Here is a 21,343-nt window from a genome sequence, read left to right as displayed (position 1 = left end):
GTAAATGAGTGGGTTAGGTTCCAGGGAATTTTTTTTCAGCAGACAAAAAAGACTATATTATATAGAACACACACACAGTATAAGTTTTAAATAAACAATTTAATACTGGTACACAGTGATGATGATTGTGAAGCTTGGTGGAGTGGAGGAGTCAGAGGGTGGGATATTTCCCAGGCAATGCCTTACTGCTAAATGATGAACTAGCAATTGGCTGAGCCCTCAAGGGTTAACTCTCACACTCTACAAGGCAACAGGAATGGAGGGAGGGGAGACAGCATCACAGAGACACACACTGTGTGTGTGAGAGAGAGATGCGCATTTCCCCTTTAAGTACACTGCCTTGTTAATTAGAGCAGCTTGCTGAGACCAGCTGCTGCCAGCAAGCTCCCTCCATCCTGAGCCCTGTCGTGTGTCCCCCCCGTGCTCTATGGAAGATAGGGTAAGCAGGGTGCAGGAGCAGGGGGAAGGGGGACACCCTGACATTAGCCCCCCTCTTCCTCCTTTCCACCCCGCACAACAAGCAGGAGTCTCGGGGAGCAGCTCCAAGGCAGAGAGCAGGAGCAGCACATGGCAGTGGGGGGAGGGACAGCTGCAATTGCTAGCCTGCTGTGCAGCTGCTGCACATGAAACTTAGGGGAGCGGGGAGCTGATGGGGGGGGCTGATAGGGGGGCTGCCAGTCCACCCTGGTTCCAAGCCCCCACCAGCTAGCTGCAACGGGCTGCTCTTTCTGCAAGCAGTGGACAAAGCAGGCGGCTGTCAAACTGTTAGAAGGGAGCATTGCACAACTTTAAATGAGCATGTTCCCTAACTGATCAGCATGTTCCCTAATTCATCAGCAACATAACAGTGAAACAACGTTAACCAGGATGACTTTAAGTAAGGAGTTACTGTAACTCATCACTTTACGAGGAATAAAAGTAAGCAGCAGTCAGTAGTCATCACAATGTATGAGCTAAATTTTCAAAAGAAACTAGTCATTTTCAGTGCCTCCCTTGAAACACATTGAAGCGGCCTGATTCAGAGGGCAGGTGCTAACACTAACTGAAAAAATCAGACCTCTGTTAAGCATCTCAGGGTGAGCACTGCAAAACGTAGGGATTCACAAAATCACTAGTCATTTAGTAAAATATTGGCTATGTCACTAAATACAGGACTATTAAATGGGCATTTTGAAAGTAACACTTAATATTATAATTTTTTCTTTATTTTGTATAATATCACGAGGAATATCTTCAGAGAAGGAGTCATGTGTATTTGTAAACTGAAATTCATCCACGCTTAAGAATTTAATTTTCTAAATTAATTCTTAAATGATTCCAATCATTTTCTTTGAACTATCACATTTTAGGCCATTCCACCACCAGCATATCAAATGAACAAATAACCTTTATACACCTGATCCTATTTAAAATTTAAAGTAACCTGATTTTTTTAATTTTTTGTATGTTCTTTACTTAGGGATAGCAAAACAAGCTGACATAATCTGTGTCAGTTAAAGTATGTACTTCAATAGCATTCTTCATAAAGCAGCACTTCGTTCATTAGAAATATACAGATTTTTGAGTTTCTCTTGTTAATTTATATTTGAGACCATTTGGATTTAGTTTGGGGTTCTCAACCTTTTTCTTTCTGAGGCACTCCAACATGCTACAAAAACTCTGTGGCCCACCTGTGCCACTACAACTGTTTTTCTACATATAAAAGCCAGGGTCGGTATTAGGGGGTAGCAAGCAGGGCAACTGCCAGGGCCCAACACTACAGGGGACCCTGCAAAGCTAAGCTGCTCAGGCTTTGGCTTCAGCCCTGAGTGGTGGGGCTCCGCACCCTAGGCTTTAGCCCTTCCGGTTGGGTTTCAGCTTTATGCCCTGGACCCCAGTGAGTCCAATGCCAGTCCTGCTTAGCGGACCCCCTGAAACCTACTCGCGACTCTCTAGGGGGCCCCAGGCCCCTGGTTGAGAACTGTAGATTTAGATGACTGATATGACATATACCGTAGCTCAGGCTTCTAGTAAAACTGAAAACTTGTTACCTGATTATTTTTTTATGGGACTAACATCTCCCCCAATCACTTCACCTTTCCTTTTGCAAATACTAGATGCAATTCAGACTTGTCAGTGAGGTGGCTCCCTAACTTCAGATGAGTACCTCCACAGCTGTATGGAATCAGTAAATTAGTAGTCGAGTATAAATAAACTTGTTAATGACAATGCCTTAGTACTCTGGTTTATATGTGATACATAGACCCTGTAAAAACGATTGTAGAGATATTCCAGTAATTTATCTTGGGTGGGGAAGATGGAGGATGAGGTCAACCTCAGTAAGGGAATCAGCAAGTAACAAATTTTCCATTGTGGATCCTGTCCTCTCCTCTTCCCCAGTCTGAAATGTTTGAAATGCAGAGAGAGCAAGTAAGGAAAAATTAGTAAGGAAGGAAACAGAAGTAAGATAGAGAAACATGTACCCCTTTCCCTAAAATTAAGGGTAATAACAGTAATTTACTTTGGAACCTCCACTTGGAGCACCTTCATGATAAAGAATATTTCTTCTAGGAAATGATGGTCAAGCTGTAGTACTTCTTAAAATAGTGTTTATAAATGAGCAGGGGCCAGCTTTGGCCACTAACACATTTTCTGCCCAGGAGACGGTCGTGGAGCATGTTGAGCACATTTTCTGATCCCTTCTGGAACTGCCTTTTTCCCCCTGGATTAAAAAAAATGAGTGATATAGCTCTTGTTCCACACAGCTTTGGAGCATTTGGACACTTTTAAGCCCAGGCACTCAGTTGAAAGAAAGTGAATGAGGACATTTTTTTCTTGAATTGATTGATCTCATCAAGATAAAATTTAACTGCTCTTTTCATACCTGGCATGTGCCATGCTTTGTCTTTTATGGAAGATACAGTTAGACTCATTTTCCAAGAGCAGTAGTTTTGGAGATTTTTCTTGCCAGCATCATTACCAGCAGGAAGCATGTCTTTATGCAAAGGAAGAAATATACACTTAGCTATTGATTTGGATGGATAGGCTGCCCTAGGCAACCTCAGTGTTATAGCTGCTCTACCAGAGACTTGGATAAGCCTGTGTGTATAATACAGTTTACTGCAGAAATATGAGCTGTGATGGTGGGGAATCCATTCCCTTTACATTGTGGCAGCCCAAATGTTTCCTGTATCCTTAGAAGATGGTAGCTTTGTTCATGATTTTGGGGTCCAGACTACAAAAGGAGGATTTATTTTCACCACATGAAATTTCTACTGCCACCAAATGAAGGGCTTGACTTGAATATGAAGATACATTTCTGCCAGATCTACCAATGTTAGCAGAGCTGCTGAAGAGACTGAATGCTGTGATGGAAGTGAAAGTCTCTATCCTGAATCCTGTCATCTTCATTAATCAGTTAAGCCTTAAGAGGTTTAAGACTACATGGACTCTTCCTCATCTTTTCCTTACTATGAAGAATATGGAACAGAATCCTAATCATCTTCTATAAACGGATTCTATTGCTTTTAGCTGTAGGAGGTGCAAGATTTCCATCAGGATGATTTTGTACTTACCTGAATGAAATACATTGAAAAGTAGGATACCCTGCCTCTTAGATCTATTTCTGGATCGAGGCATACTCTTTACAATCATACTGTTTGGACTGGAAGACCGATTTGGAGTCATTCCTTGAGCTGAGTTTTCCGCAATTGTTTCAGACCCTGGTCTTACCTATAGAATAAGAGTAGTCCCTTCTCTCTCTCTCTCTCTCTCTCTCTCATACTTTTATTCTGCATATGAATGAAGGAAACTTCTGCCTTTGTACGATGACTTGTTGTCCTTCTTGAATTTGGACTGAAGAGCAAACTCTTTGATTTGTATGTGTTAAATACTACTTCACCAAGCTTCACCTTGAACATGACAATTTTGAGCCACAAAGGATTTGCTATGAATAGTTATCAATTGTTGAGTCTTAAGCCAAAGTTGGGGTCTGACCACTAAGTTAGTAGCCAGATATCTCACTGGCAGCCTCATGGGGTCCATGAATTCATCCATTATAATTGTAGTAGCTAAGGATATTTTCTTAAGTATTGTATTGAATTTGTCCGGTTTCTGGGGGTTCAGATTTTTTAGGTCTCTGCAACAGGACACAATGGCTCTAGCAAAGCACATTGTTTCCAGTAGGCTGTAAGGCTGCTGAAGAAGCTTTGAAGTCACTTCTAGACAAGAAGGTAGACACTCCAGTTAGAGGATTATTTAAGATGAAATCCATCCCCATCAACCTGTCTTTTTGCCAGAGTTGAAACTACTGCATTGATACTTGGGAGGATGAAGGCTGAACCTTTGGGTTCTATGATCCTGTAGAATTTCAGGGCTTAGTGACCAACCCTTTTTCCTTATCAAGTATTTCCTATTCCTAACTAATGCTCTTCAAAGGAGAGATGAAGCGGGATGGTAAAGTTGTTTTTGTTTTGGATAGCAGGTATTTGCTTGTGATTTTAACTTCCTCATCCTATTTCTTTGGCCAGATTTTAATGGCGGCCACCATCTTACTCCTCATGGTTTCAAACATGTCTGGGGGACAAACTTTGCAGAAGAGGCTAGTAGGTTTCCTCCTAAAGCTAGCGTGGAGTTTTCATGAGCCAAAGTCAAGAGCTCCCCTCCTCTTTGAGGGAAGGGCCAAAGCTCATGGAAGTTGAAAAAGATCTGCAGTGCTTTTTACCTTCTTTTGCGGGGTCTCCCAAGTCAGGTCACTGACCTCTTTTCTTTTCTGTTGTTCCCTTTTGGGCCTTATAGACTCATAGACTCATAGACTTTAAGGTCAGAAGGGACCATTATGGTCATCTAGTCTGACCTCCCGCATGATGCAGGCCACAAAAGCTGACCCACCCACTTTCCCTTAACTCAGCTGTTGAAGTCTCCAGATCATGATTTAAAGACTTCAAGTCGCAGAGAATCCTCCAGCTTGCGACCCCTGCCCCATGCTGCGGAGGAAGGCGAAAAACCTCCAGGGCCTCTGCCAATCTACCCTGGAGGAAAATTCCTTCCCGACCCCAAATATAGCGATCAGTAGAACCCCGAGCATACAGGCAAGATTCTCCAGCCGGACCCTCATTTTACCAGCGATGACACGTTATTGCCTAATTGACTAAAATCACGTTATCCCATCAAACCATTCCCTCCATAAACTTATCTAGCCTAATCTTGAAGCCAGAGAGGTCTTTTGCCCCCACCGTTTCCCTCGGAAGGCTGTTCCAAAATTTCACCCCTCCGACGGTTAGAAACCTTCGTCTGATTTCAAGCCTAAACTTCCCCACGGCCAGTTTATATCCATTTGTTCTCGTGTCCACATTGGTACTGAGCTGAAATAATTCCTCTCCCTCCCTGGTATTTATCCCTCTGATATATTTAAAGAGAGCAATCATATCTCCCCTCAGCCTTCTTTTGGTTAGGCTAAACAAACCGAGCTCCTCGAGTCTCCTTTCATAGGAAAGGTTTTCCATTCCTCGGATCATCCTAGTGGCCCTTCTCTGTACCCGTTCCAGTTTGAGTTCATCCTTTTTAAACATAGGAGACCAGAACTGCACACAGTACTCCAAATGAGGTCTCACCAGCGCCTTGTATAACGGAAGCAGCACCTCCTTGTCCCTACTAGAAATACCTCACCTAATGCATCCCAAGACCGCATTAGCTTTTTTCACAGCCACGTCACATTGCCGACTCATAGTCATCCTGCGGTCAACCAGGACTCCGAGGTCCTTCTCCTCCTCCGTTACTTCCAACCGATGCCTTACCACACTAGGTAATGGCACATCATATCATCTGATACATAAGTAGAGGGGCAATGTAAGGAAGCATCCCCAGAGAGCCCAGATCTTATGATTGGGAAGAAAGGAAGGGAGAAAATATGCCATGTACTTTCCAAGTGATTCAGACACCCTTTTTTTAGAATCTGGGATGCGTCTTCCTTTATAGACTGGCCTGAGGACAGTTTTGACTTACCCTTGACAAATTTTTGACTGACACAGTATTTTGCCAAATCCCAAGAACTGAAGAGTGCTGACTTGCCCTTGTGGGAGTGTCTTCATTGGAGTATTGCTGGTTAAAAGAGGATTCAGAGGTCTCAACAAGCCATCAGACTTTGAAGGCCATCCTGAGGCATAACAAGGGTCCACAGAGTGGAGTTATTGTGGTGGAGCTCCACTTCAGAGGCTACTGAGAGGATTTCCTCGTCAGTTGGAGCACCTCTTAGCTCTTGCCTTTGCCCTCTTTGGCTTGCTCTACCACAGTGGGGGAACAAACAGAAAGAAGGAGCCCATCGGGAGATCCCACTCAGGGAATAGAGTCCCTGAAATTTCTGTTTTCTAATGGAGAGGAGAAAATGGGGAGAAACATTTTGATCACTGATGCCCCCAAATCAGCTTAAAAAGCTAAGGATTGTAATTGATAATGTGGGAACACCAAACTGTTACTCCAGTTGCCCTGAGAGGCACAGAATCTGGCACAAAAGCAAAAGGGGCCTGACCAAACCCTTAAAGCTGGTGGACAAGTCTGACCTACTTCCAGTATTTGCAGGAAGAAGTACAATGCAAATTTCTTACACCAGGGAAGAGGTCAGGATCCAGAAAAAAATATTTACCTATAATTCTTGTTCTCTGAAGGTACATATTACACTAGAGCCACACTTTTGGGACGATCCTTCTGCACATAAAGCTTGTTCCAAAAACTCCAAAATTAAATTTCTGAAATATTAAATCGCTTTACCAGCAGATGGCATGCTCCTACATGCTGTGAGGCATAACAGCCAGTAGCACTTTCAACATTCTTCTTTAACCAAATTAAAGAATTTTAATGAAATTTAGAACAAAAATACACTTTTTTCCTGACAGGAAAGAGGATGGATGTGTGGATCTACTATAATTATTACCTTCACAGAAGCATTATAGGTAAGTGTTTTGCTCTTCTTTAACGACAAGTACAGTAGAATTATAAAAGATCCACACTCTTGCAACTGAAAACTCCAAGAATGCATCTGTAAGAAATTAGTAAATAAAAATGAAATATAAACAAAAAATTGTTAAAAATTGATTACCCCCTTCCCCCAGACAACTTCTTAAATGAAACACATTATCACTAAATGTAAACAGGAAAAATATTGTATACAGAGGAATAAAATACCTCTCAAACTTTCAACTACAGAAACAGAGAGAGCTTATAAAATAAGACTTGGGGAAGAGAGAACTGGGCTACTCTGAACGTAGAGGTTCATTTTGTCACACTAATAAGCCAGACTTGTTTTTACACCACAACAGACTCCATATAACGTTTTGTAAGCATCAGGTATCTTGAGAACTTCCATTAAGCTACTCTGCAAAACTGTGTATTGAAACCACACTTAGGCTGTCTATCTTTAGATAAATACCTTTTGAGTTACAATGAAAAAACAGGCAGACATTCAGACACAGATCTGTTGAACACAATTTGACTTAATGTGTTTTTGTCAAATTAAACAAGAATTTAGATGTACATACTAAGGGATTTGGTCCATTCCAGACACAAGCCAAGAGACCTTTTTATATCCAACTTGTAGAATAGAGACTCCCCAACTAAAGCATGAGGGAATGGAAGAGATTAGCAGGATGAGTGATTAAGATAGATTTCAAAAATCATCTTTGGAATGAATTTATAATTAGCACTGCTTTATATTTATATTATTAGCATCTGAAAGTTGCTTACTGTATGACCTAAAGTTCCTGGCATCACAAATATAACCTTTCACATTAGAATCTCAGTTGAAAAGGAAGCTTTGTTAGCTGAGGAAGGACTCAGCTATTTGTACCACAATTCAAGCGATTTAACAGTAGGTTTTAAAATATATTGAAATGTTTTACTCAGATGTTTACGTACCCATGCCCATCTAGTCTGATATTTCCAACAAAATCATAGAGATGTCGATTTGGGCTTTCACATTCAATTCTGCCCAAAAGTATCATCAAACTGTCAATGTCTTTTATATCCGCTGTCAATGGCAAGCCCTGTAAACAAAGTTTGTTGTAACACTATATTATAAAAGTACTTTACAATAAACACAATATAAAATAAGAAGTTAACCTATATATTATACAATAGATTGTCTGGCATTGCACACATTGCACAGCAGGGGAAGGGACCTTCCATGTTGGCCTCCATGGAGGGTCCCAACAGAATGGCATCAGGGAGCACAGGCACAGCTCTTGGCCAGTAATATGGTAGCACAAGCCTCTTGAAAGAGATCTGGATGAAAGACAGAGTCATAACCCCAAACAAACACCCATCCACATCAGACAGTGGAGGTGGCTCAGTATGGAGGAGAATGCATTCCACATCCTTCAAAAGGCTGATAGTCAGAAAGAGAACATGATGCAGATCTCTTAAGAGAAATTCTGGGGTAGTCAGGCTGCCACTCATGTGCAGTCCTCCTTCACCATGCTTTCCCTCGCCAAAAAAAAGCAAGATAAGGCTTAAGAAGTCGCAGTCTGGCCCTATAGCTTGGAATAGATAAGATTTAAAACAATTATCACCATGTCATTAGTTTCTAGAATGAAGTAATATATGTACAGTATGCATTGAACATTTTATTGATATCTTTATATTTAGGAAGCTTTTCTACATACATACAATAGATTTATGAAGCTAATGAAATTCAATGAAGACAAATGTAAGGTACTACACTTAGGGAAGAAAACCCAAATGTATAAATACAGAATGGGGGATAACTGGCATGGCAGCAGCACTGCTGAGGAGGATCTGGGAGTTGTGGTAAATCACAACCTCGGCCTGGGTCTAATTTTAGGTTGCATTAACAGAGGCACAGCATGCAAGTCACGGGAGGTGACAGTACCGCTCTACTCAGCACTGGTTAGACCTCAACTGGATTACTGTGTCTAATTTTGGTCACCAATGTATAGAAAAGATGTAGATTAACTGAAAAGGATCCAGAGGTGAGAGACAAAGATAATCAAAGGGATGGAATGCAAGCCATAAGAGCAAAGACTGAGGAACTGAGTATGTTCAACTAGACAGGGGGTTAGACACTAGATGACCCTGGCAGTCCCTTCTAACCTTATGATTCTATTTCTATAAATTTCAAAATCTCATAATTTCATCTCTAGAATACCTCAGCTGCTTACACACAGCATCAACTATCATTTATATACAGATGACTCAGCTATCTCTCCACTCTTGCACTCTCTTTCTTTTTTCAATCTCAAATTCAAAGTAACTAAAAGCGAACCTTAAATCTTTTCCTATCAAATTCTCTCCATTACTTCCTTTCTTCACTATTGTTAATAACTTCATTCTCCTAATCACACAAATTTACAATCTTTGTGTCATATTATCTAAATTCCTCCATCTCACCACATTTCCATACTGCCAACAATTCCCTCCCTCTCTCTACAAAATCTCAGTAATCTGACACTACCTTTCTGACCCTCTAGTCAAAATTATTGTCTTTGTGTTGATCATCCCCTACATCACTACTGCAATTTCCTCACTATCTGTTCACCCGTATCATGGTCACCTTCAAGGCTCAACTCTGCTCCCTCCTCTCTCTACCCATTCACTTTGCATCACAAGTACTTTTGTAGCCTACTCCTAACTTTTTGTCTTTATGCCTTTTTCCACACTATCCTTTAAGCCTGGGGATGAAATTTTCAAAATTGCCTAAGTGACTTAGAAGCCTAAGTCCATATAAAAAGCTATTTAGATACTCAATGAGACTTAGGCTTCTGAATGCCCATGTTATTTTTGAAAATAGAATGTAGGGCCTAAAAATCTTTAATATCTGCCCCTTAGGCTCCTAAGTCACTTTTGGGCTTTTGAACATTTTACCCTTTTACTCACTAACAAGCCTACTGTGAACCTCTTTACATTCAAATCCCTCTTTAACATTCACCAACATGCTTTCATATATTTCTTAATAAACAGCAGTACATCCTTATATTGAAATAACTGTACACAGAAAGCAGACAGATATTTAAAATATCTGTAACTAATATATTGAAAACATATACATTCTTACCTGTCGAATTTTTAGGTTTGTTTCACCATCTAAATTTGATGTTTCAATGTAGCACATGGCTTGTGGCTCACTTATTTTAGAAAAGAATAAAGCAATTATCTTTTAATATATCACAGTAACAAATATAACAATTTATTGACATGTAAAAGCTCTCTGTAATCGCCTAACATATATTTATATATTACATTTCCTTTAATAAAAGCCTTCAGATAAAAAAGCTCCTAGGGACAAATAGTTGTGCAAAATTATTAAGTCATTCACATTTTCAGAAAATGTCTGCCATAAATATATCAAAACTATGAAGAAAAATGTGTATATGTAATTGGAGTTTTCCAAAAACTTAGAAAGCTTCCTATTCAAGGTTCACATGTGCTCACAAATTTACATTTAACAGCTGATCAGAATATTCCAGATATTTCAAGTTCATTTACAAAAGGTCTATTAGTATATTTCTTTATAAGAGACATGCACAACTGATATACTGCCATTGAGCTCCCAAAGATGTCTTGCCTCTTTTTATGTAAACCCTGTTCTCAAAGAATGAGACTACAAGTTTGAGTTTATGCAAGATATTGCAACTGGAGTCATGCATTTATTCAGACTTATGCTGATAAGTGGTTGATACCATACCACCCCGTCATGTATTGTAATTATACTATATTACCTATGTCAACAGACTTAGGCTCTTAAATATTAACTAATAAATAATAAACATTTGTATACCACTTTTCATTCTTAGTAAGACATTTTCAGATAGAAATTGAGTAAACATTATTAGTCCCATTTTACAGATGGGAAAATTGAAGCACAGAAACATCAAGTGACTTGCCTAAGGTCACATGGTGAGTAAGCAGCAGAGTCAGGAATGATGGTTCAAGATTTCTGAAATGTTTTATTCAGCTGTCAGTTCCTGGACAGGAGCACAGAATCAATAATTTAGATCTGTGGTAGAAATTTAGCTTTGTTTTTGTAAGGGCCCAGGAAGTCATTAAAAACACTAGAAGTAAATAAATAGGAATTTAATCTCTACAGTGATTTGAAATCTTGTAGGTTTTAATAGAAAACGCTTTTACTCTCCTTTTTTAAAGAATTAAATTGGAATTTCAATATTATTATTAAATAAATACATATAGAAAGTTTAAAGCATGTTTATTCAATGATGAATAGTAGCCAATGTGTCATTAACTTTATCTTGCGGCAAATATTCTGAATTCTTTAAAATGTATTGATTACTTCTTCATATTTTGACTGTATGCTAGCATTAAAATATAACATTTAATTATCACAAACCTCTTATTTTAAGATTGAAGAAACACTTCAATTACTCATTGATTTTTTTCTTGGGCAACTTTTCTAAGAATGTAAATGACAGACTTCCATTTAGACTGTTTTTGTATAGCTGATTCAATAAATACATGTGTCTAATTCTAGCATTTTTCATTAGTTTAACAGTCAAAAATAAACAAAACATTTATGAAGCACTTTGAAAAGGCTAAGGCAGCAAAGACATTACAAATAAGAGACATGCAAAATAGCAACCATTTTAGTAGAATGCAAAATGAACAGATTACAGTTAGATCAGGGCAGGCTGTTTGATTTGTTAGTGAAAAACAAAACAAGATGCAGCCACAATACAAACACTAGTATACAGCTGAAGTATATCAAAGTAACATGCAATTTGTCACTACACACAAGAATGGCGCTATTTTTCCATCACATGCAGTACAGAATGTGCAACATCCAACTTTGTGCAGAGGGTCCTATAAAAATGTATCAAATGTTAATAATTTGTTATATTATATAATTTATTGAAAACAATGAGTTGTCTATGGTTCAAATGTATTCCTCTCAACTTGCCTGAAGTACAACACTGCAAAGTTATACTATGGTTTCACAGTGACAGTTTGTTTTATGAAAATTTGCTTTAAATTTTCCGTGAATATAATACAAAAATATACTAGGGAGGAGTGAAACAAATTTTCAGTATTTGGGAATGCTACCATACATTTATACATTTCAATAACCTACATAAATATCTTTATGAACTAAATCTTTTCTACTTCTATAAAATTCACCTCTGTAATGTGTTTGTTTTAAAGACAGTTGATATATCAACATAGCTATGCAGACAAAAATTGAACTACATTTTTCAAATTTGGTACATGAGGACCCACATACACATTTCCTGTGCAACCAGTTTATTCTAACCTTGATGACAGACTGATGAGATCAGCTGGGAGATGCTCCCCATTGGTCACTTTCACTATTTCCCCTACTGCCACCTACATATCCCAGTTTAAAAATGATTAGAACAGAAAAATGAGTAACGGGAAAAAATCAAATGGACAAAGACAAAAAGAGACAAAGTCTGAAATTATTATACAAAACAATACATGTTAATAGACACGTTTGATGACAATTTTTTCAAAATCCATTTAAATCAGGTCAGAGAGCAGAAGACAACATATAAATTGCTGCTCAACCAGCTTGCTTTACTTTAAACACAAATTCTAAGTTTCAGAAAAAATGGATAATGAAGTTAAAATAAAATGTGAGCATCCTATGTTCTCAAATCACTGCTTATATAAAGGTCCCAAAGCAGAGGTACAGTAGAATTAGAAGTAGTATTCAACTTTTTCTGAAAAGGTAGGAGGACAAGAATCTTTACATGTAGATAAAAAGTCCAATTTAATTAGCATCCAATCATAATTTTATAAACTTTGATTCTAAGTATTATTGATACCCAAGTATTATAATATCCAACTACACTTAGTACTGTCTCTATACTGTATGTTTGTACAGTGCCCAGCACTGCAGAGCTTTGCCTCTAGAAGCTACCATATAATATTATATTGCTTGGAAAATAATGACCATTTGACAATATTTTATGTATCTTAATATACAGACTGGATATAAGGCTCAGATTAATACTGTACTGAGATCAATGTTTTGGTTTTTTTTTCTGTAAAAACAGATACAATTGAAGGCAGAGTATCTGTCCTGATGCACACGTCTGGCTGACAAGCATGTGGCACACATTTTTCCTCTTATGATAGTGTGCAACCATGACTTTCCCTCTGGTCTCTGAAGAAATTCAATACACATACATACACAAATAAACTATTCTGATTGCAGGCATTGTGTCATGGTAGAGAAATGCAGGATGAAGGGAAACTTCAGGTCTGACAGCCCTTTTCAGCCTTGGGGAAAAGAAAGTCACTCTTGAGCCTAAAGGAATTCCTCAACTCTCCAACTTAATACATTCTGTATAAACAGGCTTAGTTTATCCAAACATAGGAAAGCCATAAAAATAAGAATAATTTACTTATTAATTGTGTTTCTTTATCTGGGGATACACATTTTCAGTTTCTTAGTGGCCATTCTACTTCACTGAGACTCACAAGCAGAAGAGTCAATAAGAACACAAGATTTTTTTAGTCTTATTTTACACACTTTATTTGATTAAATCCTCATCTCTCTATAGCTTCAGTGAGTGCTTTCATGGCTATAGTAATGATTATCTGCTGACAGAACGAATAACTATAACAATTGGTGAAAAACTTCTAACTAACCTCAACTATCAGGACTAAATTAACTATTTTATCTGTCCTTCAAGCAACACATTTCAAAATGATGTCCCCTCATAAAGGTGTTTAAAACAAAAAAACTGTGCTGATCCTCTCCTGAATGACCTTAACACCAGAAAGCTGGACCATCAAAATGTTGGGATACGCTTGTCTTGGAGAGACTCTCAAACTTTAGAAACGAGTGTCTTCATTGCTTCACACCTCTGGCCTCAGAACAGGGGGAAAACAAAATTTCCCTGTGATCTGATAAAACACTATGGAATCATTAACATGAACAACCAAGCCATACAAATCCAAATATTCCCTTGTAGTCTGTGGATCTGGTACAGGGGACCGAAAGCATGGCAAAGAAACATGATTCAGAATTGTTAAGAATGGACCTGGTTATCATCTACAGTACACTGGCTTAAGATGATTTTCTGCTGAAGCAAATAGGTCTATACTTGGATGGCTTTATCTTTGGACAATCAAATCAAAGATATTTGGATTTAGAAACCAGTCTCCCAGAGAAATCATTTGGTCAATTACACTGTCTGCCAAGATTTTTTCCCCCCTTTCTCAGGCTCTGTTATTTGCGCAAGTGTTTCCCAATAACTTAGAAGCAGACATGTTTGGACCACAGATGCCAATCTAAAATCCACCTTGCCTGTTGATCAACAACACAATAGTCAAGATGTCAAGCCTCACCATCAAATCACTGAATTCTGAAATCTCAACAGCACTCAGAGACAGTCCTCATCTCAAGGATGTAAATATGTAAAGGATATGCTTCTTTTGTCCATTTTCTGTTTGCTGGAGCCTTTGTGATGCAAGTCCATTCTGAATTTGTCAGTTCAGTCGCAAAAAGATATGAGTCTTTCCACCGTATCAGGGATAAAACTTCCCAAAGTAATCAAGAACTCTGAGTCAAATTCTCCAAAAACTGCTATTCCTTGCTCGAGAACCAAACACATTTTAGCAATCTAAAATAGAGCCTGGCCTATAGAACCATGTTAACACAGAATGTCACAATCTACTTCAGAGTGATCTGGCACACAAACTTGAAGTTCTGGATCTGATCCCTGATCTCTGTCACTCATTCTGGAAAGAGAATACTTTCTTGATATCGAAATGCATCCCCAAATGAATGAATTTAAGAAGGAAGCACAGAAGGAGCTCTTTTCCAAACACATATACCGTACCCATTCCCCATCCATACCAGCCCATAAAATCAAAGAACTGTAAAGCAGTTTTCTGATAGCCCTCACATTGTCCTACACCCAGTAGAGTTAGGATACAGGAGAGAATTAACCCCCCTGAGTGTGGGTGGAGGGGAAAGATAAAGATTGGAGCCCCACACAGCTTATCAGATCGCTGCTGCTGCAAAAGACCTATTTCCGATGCCATGCATGAGGAAAATTCAGGGCGCTGCTGTAGCGCGTCTGGTGAAGATGTTCTCTGCCAATGGGAGAGAGCTGTCCCATTGGCATAATAAATCCACCTCCACGAGAGGTGGTAGCTATGTTGGCAGGAGCAACTCTCCCGCCAACATAGCATTGCCCAAACCGGCACTTAGGTCAGTGTAACTTATGTTGCTCAGGGGGAGGAGGGCGCATATTCACCTGAGTGACATAAGTTATACAGACATAAGTGGTAGTGTAGACCAAGCCTCACATGACTCTGCCATCTCCCCTTCTTCTTTTCAGACTTAGCATATAGGTCCTATAATGACTGGGACTATCAAGACATCTTTTGGTCTCTCAGTCAATGTCTGTCATTACTCCTAAACAAAACAAGAGAGTAGAGCACTCCTCTACTGCTACACTCCTCTGATAATGCAGAGAGGACACACTGTTTGTGTATGAAAGGGGCCTTCACCAAAGAGAAGGAACTAAAATATTTCACTTCCTCAGATGCTGTGCTGCCTAACAAGGTATGGAAGGAGAAGAAACACCTCTGAGTTACAGATTTCTACCCCAGGAGGACAGAAATGGTAAGAGGCTTTGGAAATGAGTACTAACAACATAGAATCATAGAATATCAGGGTTGGAAGGGACCTCAGGAGGTCATCTAGTCCAACCCCGTGCTCAAAGCAGGCCAATTCCCAACTAAATGGCCATACTGGGTCAGACCAAAGTACCCTGTCTTCTGACAATGGCCAATGCCAGGTGCCCCAGAGAGAATGAACAGAATAGGTAATCATCAAGTGATCTATCCCCCGTTGCCCATTCCCAGGTTCTGGCAAACAGCGGCTAGGGATACCATCACTGCCCATCCTGGCTAATAACCATTGATGGACCTATCCTCTATGAATTTATCCAATTCTTTTTTGAACCTGTTATACTCTTGTCCTCTGGCAAGGAGTTCCACAGGTTGACTGCGTTGTGTGAAAAAATACTTTCGTTTGTTTTAAACCTGCTGCCTATTAATTTCATTTGGTGACCCCTAGTTCATGTGTTATGAGAAAGAGTAAGTAACACTTCCTTATTTACTTTCTCCACACCAGTCATGATTTTATAGTAATCTTGCCATGAAGCAAACAGAATGATTCATTAGAGAGCGTGCTTACAACCCAAATGATTTTATGTTATTACATCAGCACTTCACAAAGATATCTACTCTGTAATACTGGACATCTGGATTACATTAATTTCATGACCTATCGGGACCTCTAAAATACTACAGATTGTCTTGCTAATTAAGGATTCGTAGCCTTAAAAAAAATCCTTCAAATGAAAATTCCTCTAATAGTATCTATTAAATAAAATGATACTTTTTGACTAATGACTTAAAAAAATATCAGTATTCTGATCTCTGTTCAACATATAAAAGCCAGGAGCTATTTTCTTGTTTAATTTTAATATAATATTAATTGCAATCAATTATTTTTTTCATAGCTGTTTTGACAATTAAAATGAGAAGTTCATATCATATACAGAAAAAGAAAAAAAAAGGTCATTTTAAAGGTAAATCGTTATTACGTGGCTCTTTGGGGAAAATCTGTCTCCTCTCCCTAGTTTTGTGACAGGTCATTTCTTGTATTAAACAATCCATAGATTGTAATTAAGGAATATACTGTCTGTCTCTCTCTCTCTTTTTGATTTTAGATTATCATTAGGAAATGTTGGTCTTAACTGATGATCTACACTAACAGAAATCCCAAATTTACAACAACTCAACTCCTTCCAACCCAACCACCTTTTATAGACTACAAAAGATCCTAATCTTGCAAACACTTTATGCGCATGCTTAACTTTATGCACAAGAACAGTTTATTAACTTCAATGAATTAAGCACATGCATAAAGTTTAACCCCAAACATGCACAAACACTCTTTTAAGTTATAAATGCTTCCATTATAAATGCTAGCCACTTGCAAGGTCCTTTACAGTCAATCCCCACCTGGCCTATCATCTCTCATTCGCGATCAAGTTGTCAACTTAGACTTAGGGTTTCTAGTGTCTCAAGGCACATGAGGCAACCCATTTTCCCCACTGTCTGTCCAGAGCAAAATGTTTGACTCCATTATAAATTGTCTCCATGATGGCAACATCCTTCTGGATTGTCCTGAAATAGGTTGGTCTTTGTTGTCCATGTCTTCTCTTCCTTTCGGGTGGAATCCAGTCTAAGTTAGACCCTATGCTTCTGCCTCAGGGTAGCCTGCTGACATGGCCGATCCACCATAGCCGTTCCTGTCTGATTATTGAGTCCATAGTCTGCTGACCCATGCAGCGCAACACACTTCCAGATTGGTTGTACAATCTCTCCAATGAATTCCCAATATTCTTCTCAATCAAAGCCAGTGAAATTCATTCAGCTTCCTGCCACATCATCTGCCACATTTCCAAGGCATACAGTAGTGCAAAGCTATCTTTTTATCAATCTACAAATCCCTCCTTAAAACTCTCCTTTGCCATGATTCCTACCAAAAATTTGACAGCTGTTAGGCTGCTAGTGTGCCGAGATCATTGCCTATCGTGCGGACCAATATTGCCTGTTTACTTGTACTTACACCCCTTCCCCCCAGCTTTCTGCATCCATTTGTTGTCTCTTGGTTTACAGACTAAGTTTATTTGGGCAGGAACAGACTTTTTGTTCTGTGTTTGTAGAGTACCTAGCATCCTGATCCATTATTAGGGCTCCTAGGCCCTATGGTAATACAAAAAATAAACAATATCAGAAAATAGATGCATACAACTGCAAATCAAAATACATAAATTATTCTGAAGCATTTAAATAATTCTTATTTCAAAGTATTTGTTAGAATACTGCAAATAGCACATGACCTGATCAAACAGATTCTGAAAAAAGTGCATCTTTCACATAGTAAAATCTGGATTTCATAAATGAAACTGTCCAAGGAAATGATGATAAACAACCTCTAAGAATATTCATTAAAATAAAAATAATTGTTTATGTTATTTATGATTTTATGCAGTGTTGATGTTATGATTAATATAAATAAAGTTTTTGTTTCATGTTTGAAGACAGAAGCTTTATATAATTTGAAAACTTGGTTTGAATATACAGATATTCTATTTAACTTCTACATATTAAAGAATAAAAGTAAATTCTCTGTTCATAAAAACATCATATCATAGGTAAAATTTCATGATAATTTGGTGGTTACTGTGTTATGGCCAAATTTACTTTTGTGTTAATTTACACTATCAAAATTAGCAACTATTCATAAAAACAGACTTTTGTTGTATGGGACAAAATATCAATGTATCTTTAAAAATGACTGAATTTGTTATGAATATAGTGAAAAGTTAATTTGGCTAAATGCAGTAATAGACATATGGTCAAACAGTTAGATCCATGCATTATAGCAAACAACAGAATTAAGTTTAAATGCATTAAAGGTCCTGGTAATATAATACCCCTAGGGCAGGGGTGGGCAAACTTTTTGGCCTGAGTGCCACATCGGGTTTCGGAAATTGTATGGAGAGCTGGTTAGGGGAGGCTGTGCCTCCCCAAACAGCCAGGCATGGCCCGGCCCTACCCCCTATCCGACCCCACCTGCTTCTCGCCCCCTGACGGCCCCCCCAGACTCCTCCTGCCCAATCCAACCTCCCCGATCCCTGTCCCCTGACATGCCCCAGAACCCCCGCCGCCGACTGCCCCCCCCGCCCCATCCAACCCCTCCTCTCCTTCCTGACTGCCCCCCGGAACCCCTGTTCTCCGCCCTCTGACCGCCCCGACCACTATCCACACCCACGCCCCCTGACCACCCCCCCGAACTCAACTGCCCCCTTACCGCCCTGCCTGGAGCACCAGTGGACGGCGGCGCTACAGCCGTGCCGCCCGCTGGAGCCAGCCACGCCACCGCGCAGCACAGAGCACCAGGTCAGGCCGGGCTCTGCAGCTGCATTGCCCCAGGAACTCGCAGCCCCGCCACCCAGAGCATTGCGCTGGCGGCGCAGTGAGCTGAGGCTGCGGGGAAGGGGGAACAGTGAGGAAGGGGCCAGGAGCTAGCCTCCTGGGCCAGGAGCACAGGGGCTAAGCAGGAGGGTCCCGCGGGCCATAGTTTGCCCACCTCTGCCTTAAGGGATTAGTACACCCCTCAATGTAATTCTAACAAAACTGACCGATACAATTCCTTTTATTATATATGCCAAGCATGAAAAAGTGTTTAAGATTTTAAATACCCAAATACAGATTTTTTTTCAATACTAAATGTAAAATTATGGGAGAGGTAAAGAGTATTTCTGTTTATTTCTTATTTCCTTGGAGCAATCACAAAATTAATGCGGGGTAGAGAAACCAGCCTCTACATTGTAAGCATCAGTGGGCATCTCTACCTTGATGAGAGAAGTACAGTGTCAGCAGGTATATACTCTTTGCCTTTTATTATAACTATATCTCCAACATCTACCTGTAAGAAAACTGGGAATTGGTTAACAGTCAAACACACAATCTATCTCTAACTTTTACGCATAGGTAAATCCTCAATTTGCCAAAAAGACAGTTAAAAATTTAGGCAACGATTTTCAAAAGAGTCTACGGGTATTAGGTGCCCAAATCCCACTAAAATAAGGCCTAGTCTCATTGTATTCCTGGCATTGAATATATTCCACTTTAATCGCCCTTGATATTGGGAACTCTTATTATTGTTCTATAGTCAGATTTATATTTAGCCTAGTTACACAAAAGGAAATCAGTTTCCCTAAACTCAGAGTTCTGTTGTATCACAGCAGATGCCTGCTCCTGGTTCCAGCTAATTTGTAACCCATGCAAACAGATGTGAATCTCATGACGTTAAACCTTTCCTGTTTGCAATTAGGTGATTCCACAGGGGGGAAAAAAGATCTGATTGGATCAAATTTACTGAAACCTCAGGTTACACAAATCTATGAAAGCTGGTTTTTTTGACAAACATTTGCTAATAAGAACATAAGAACAGCCATACTGGGTCAGACCAAAGGTCCATCTAGCCCAGTATTCTGTCTTCCGACAGTGGCCAATGCCAGGTGCCTCAGAGGGAATGAACAGAACAGGTAATCATCAAGTGATCCATCCCCTGTTGCCCATTCCTAGCTTCTGGGAAACAGAGGCTAGGGACGCCATCCCTGCCCATCCTGGCTAATGGCCATTGATGGACCTATCCTCCATGAATTTATCATCTACTTTTTTGTACCCTGTTATAGTCTTGGCTTTCACAACATCCTCTGGCAAGGAGTTCCACAGCTTGACTGTGCGTTGTGTGAAGAAATACTTTTTGAACAGAACTTCTGAATGTTTCCCAGCTTTACCAGTACACTGCTCTATTACCTCACAACAATGCCTTAAGTTTTTAGTATTTTAAACACAAGGTAAGCTTTGCAAATATGTTAAGTAACTTTAAAAACATTTTTACTAATCTTTGCTCACTATATAAAAACTGAGCTATTTTCTTGTCTATTAATTTTAATAATGCTAAAGGTACTTGTACAGATATACCATATGCCAATATCCCAAAATCTGAAGACATTCAGGCAAAACATTCATTGAAATATTATTCAGGCAGACCTTTCATTGAACTATTAATGATAGTTTTGCCTGAATGAGGAATTTGGTTTTGGGCCTAAAAGTACATTTTACTAAACAAGCTAAATTTAATATTCTAGAAAGTGCTACTAAAAACTGAAAATTTTAATGCTTTCCATCATACTTGTAAGTTAATTCATATGTCATTTACTCGGATATAAAATATAGAAACTGTATCAAATGATAGTATAAACATAAAATTTACATCCCTAAAAACAAAAAACAAAAAACACACCTTTTCCCAGTGGACAATCTCCCAAGCACCATTTCTGAATACTGAAAAGCAAAGACACATAATTAGACTGTACAACAGTAAAACTTCTGTTTATAGGTGACACTCCTCATCTGTTCCCTGTTACTAAAAATCATGTGTATAAAATAGAGCAGTATATTCACATGGCATTTTACTGAACAACACATTCAATGCTATTTCAGGTCAAGCATTTTGATTATAAAAATTAAATTTTAATTTGTACAGCACCTTTCATACAAACTATATATTACAAGACTTTATAGGTCAGAAATCACAGAAATGTAGGACTGAAAGGGACCTCAATAGGCCAACTAGTCCAATCTCCTGTGCTTAGGCAGGGCTAAGTATTATCTAGACCAGTGTTTCTCAATCAGGGGTGGCCCCAAACAGGTTTCACACCAAGCAGGGCCAGTATTAGACTTGTTGGGGCCCAGGGTAGAAAGTTGAAGCCCA

General features: G+C 39.1%; 1 protein-coding gene across 1 annotated transcript in view; it reads right to left on the bottom strand.

The window, feature by feature from the left end:
* ATP8A1 (ATPase phospholipid transporting 8A1) overlaps positions 1 to 21,343 on the bottom strand; it is a gene marked incomplete at its 5' end in the record, with an annotated part of 249,508 nt that overhangs the window by 171,760 nt on the left and 56,405 nt on the right. The window contains 4 exons of the mRNA XM_065405013.1: positions 7,888 to 8,015; positions 10,043 to 10,112; positions 19,413 to 19,486; positions 20,873 to 20,913. Of these exons, the coding sequence (XP_065261085.1) occupies positions 7,888 to 8,015; positions 10,043 to 10,112; positions 19,413 to 19,486; positions 20,873 to 20,913 (313 nt within the window). The remainder of the gene's footprint in view (positions 1 to 7,887; positions 8,016 to 10,042; positions 10,113 to 19,412; positions 19,487 to 20,872; positions 20,914 to 21,343) is intronic.

This window comes from Emys orbicularis, chromosome 5 (assembly GCF_028017835.1).
Source record: "Emys orbicularis isolate rEmyOrb1 chromosome 5, rEmyOrb1.hap1, whole genome shotgun sequence".
NCBI classification, from domain to species: Eukaryota; Metazoa; Chordata; order Testudines; family Emydidae; genus Emys; species Emys orbicularis.
This window is presented reverse-complemented; position numbering and strand designations above follow the sequence as displayed.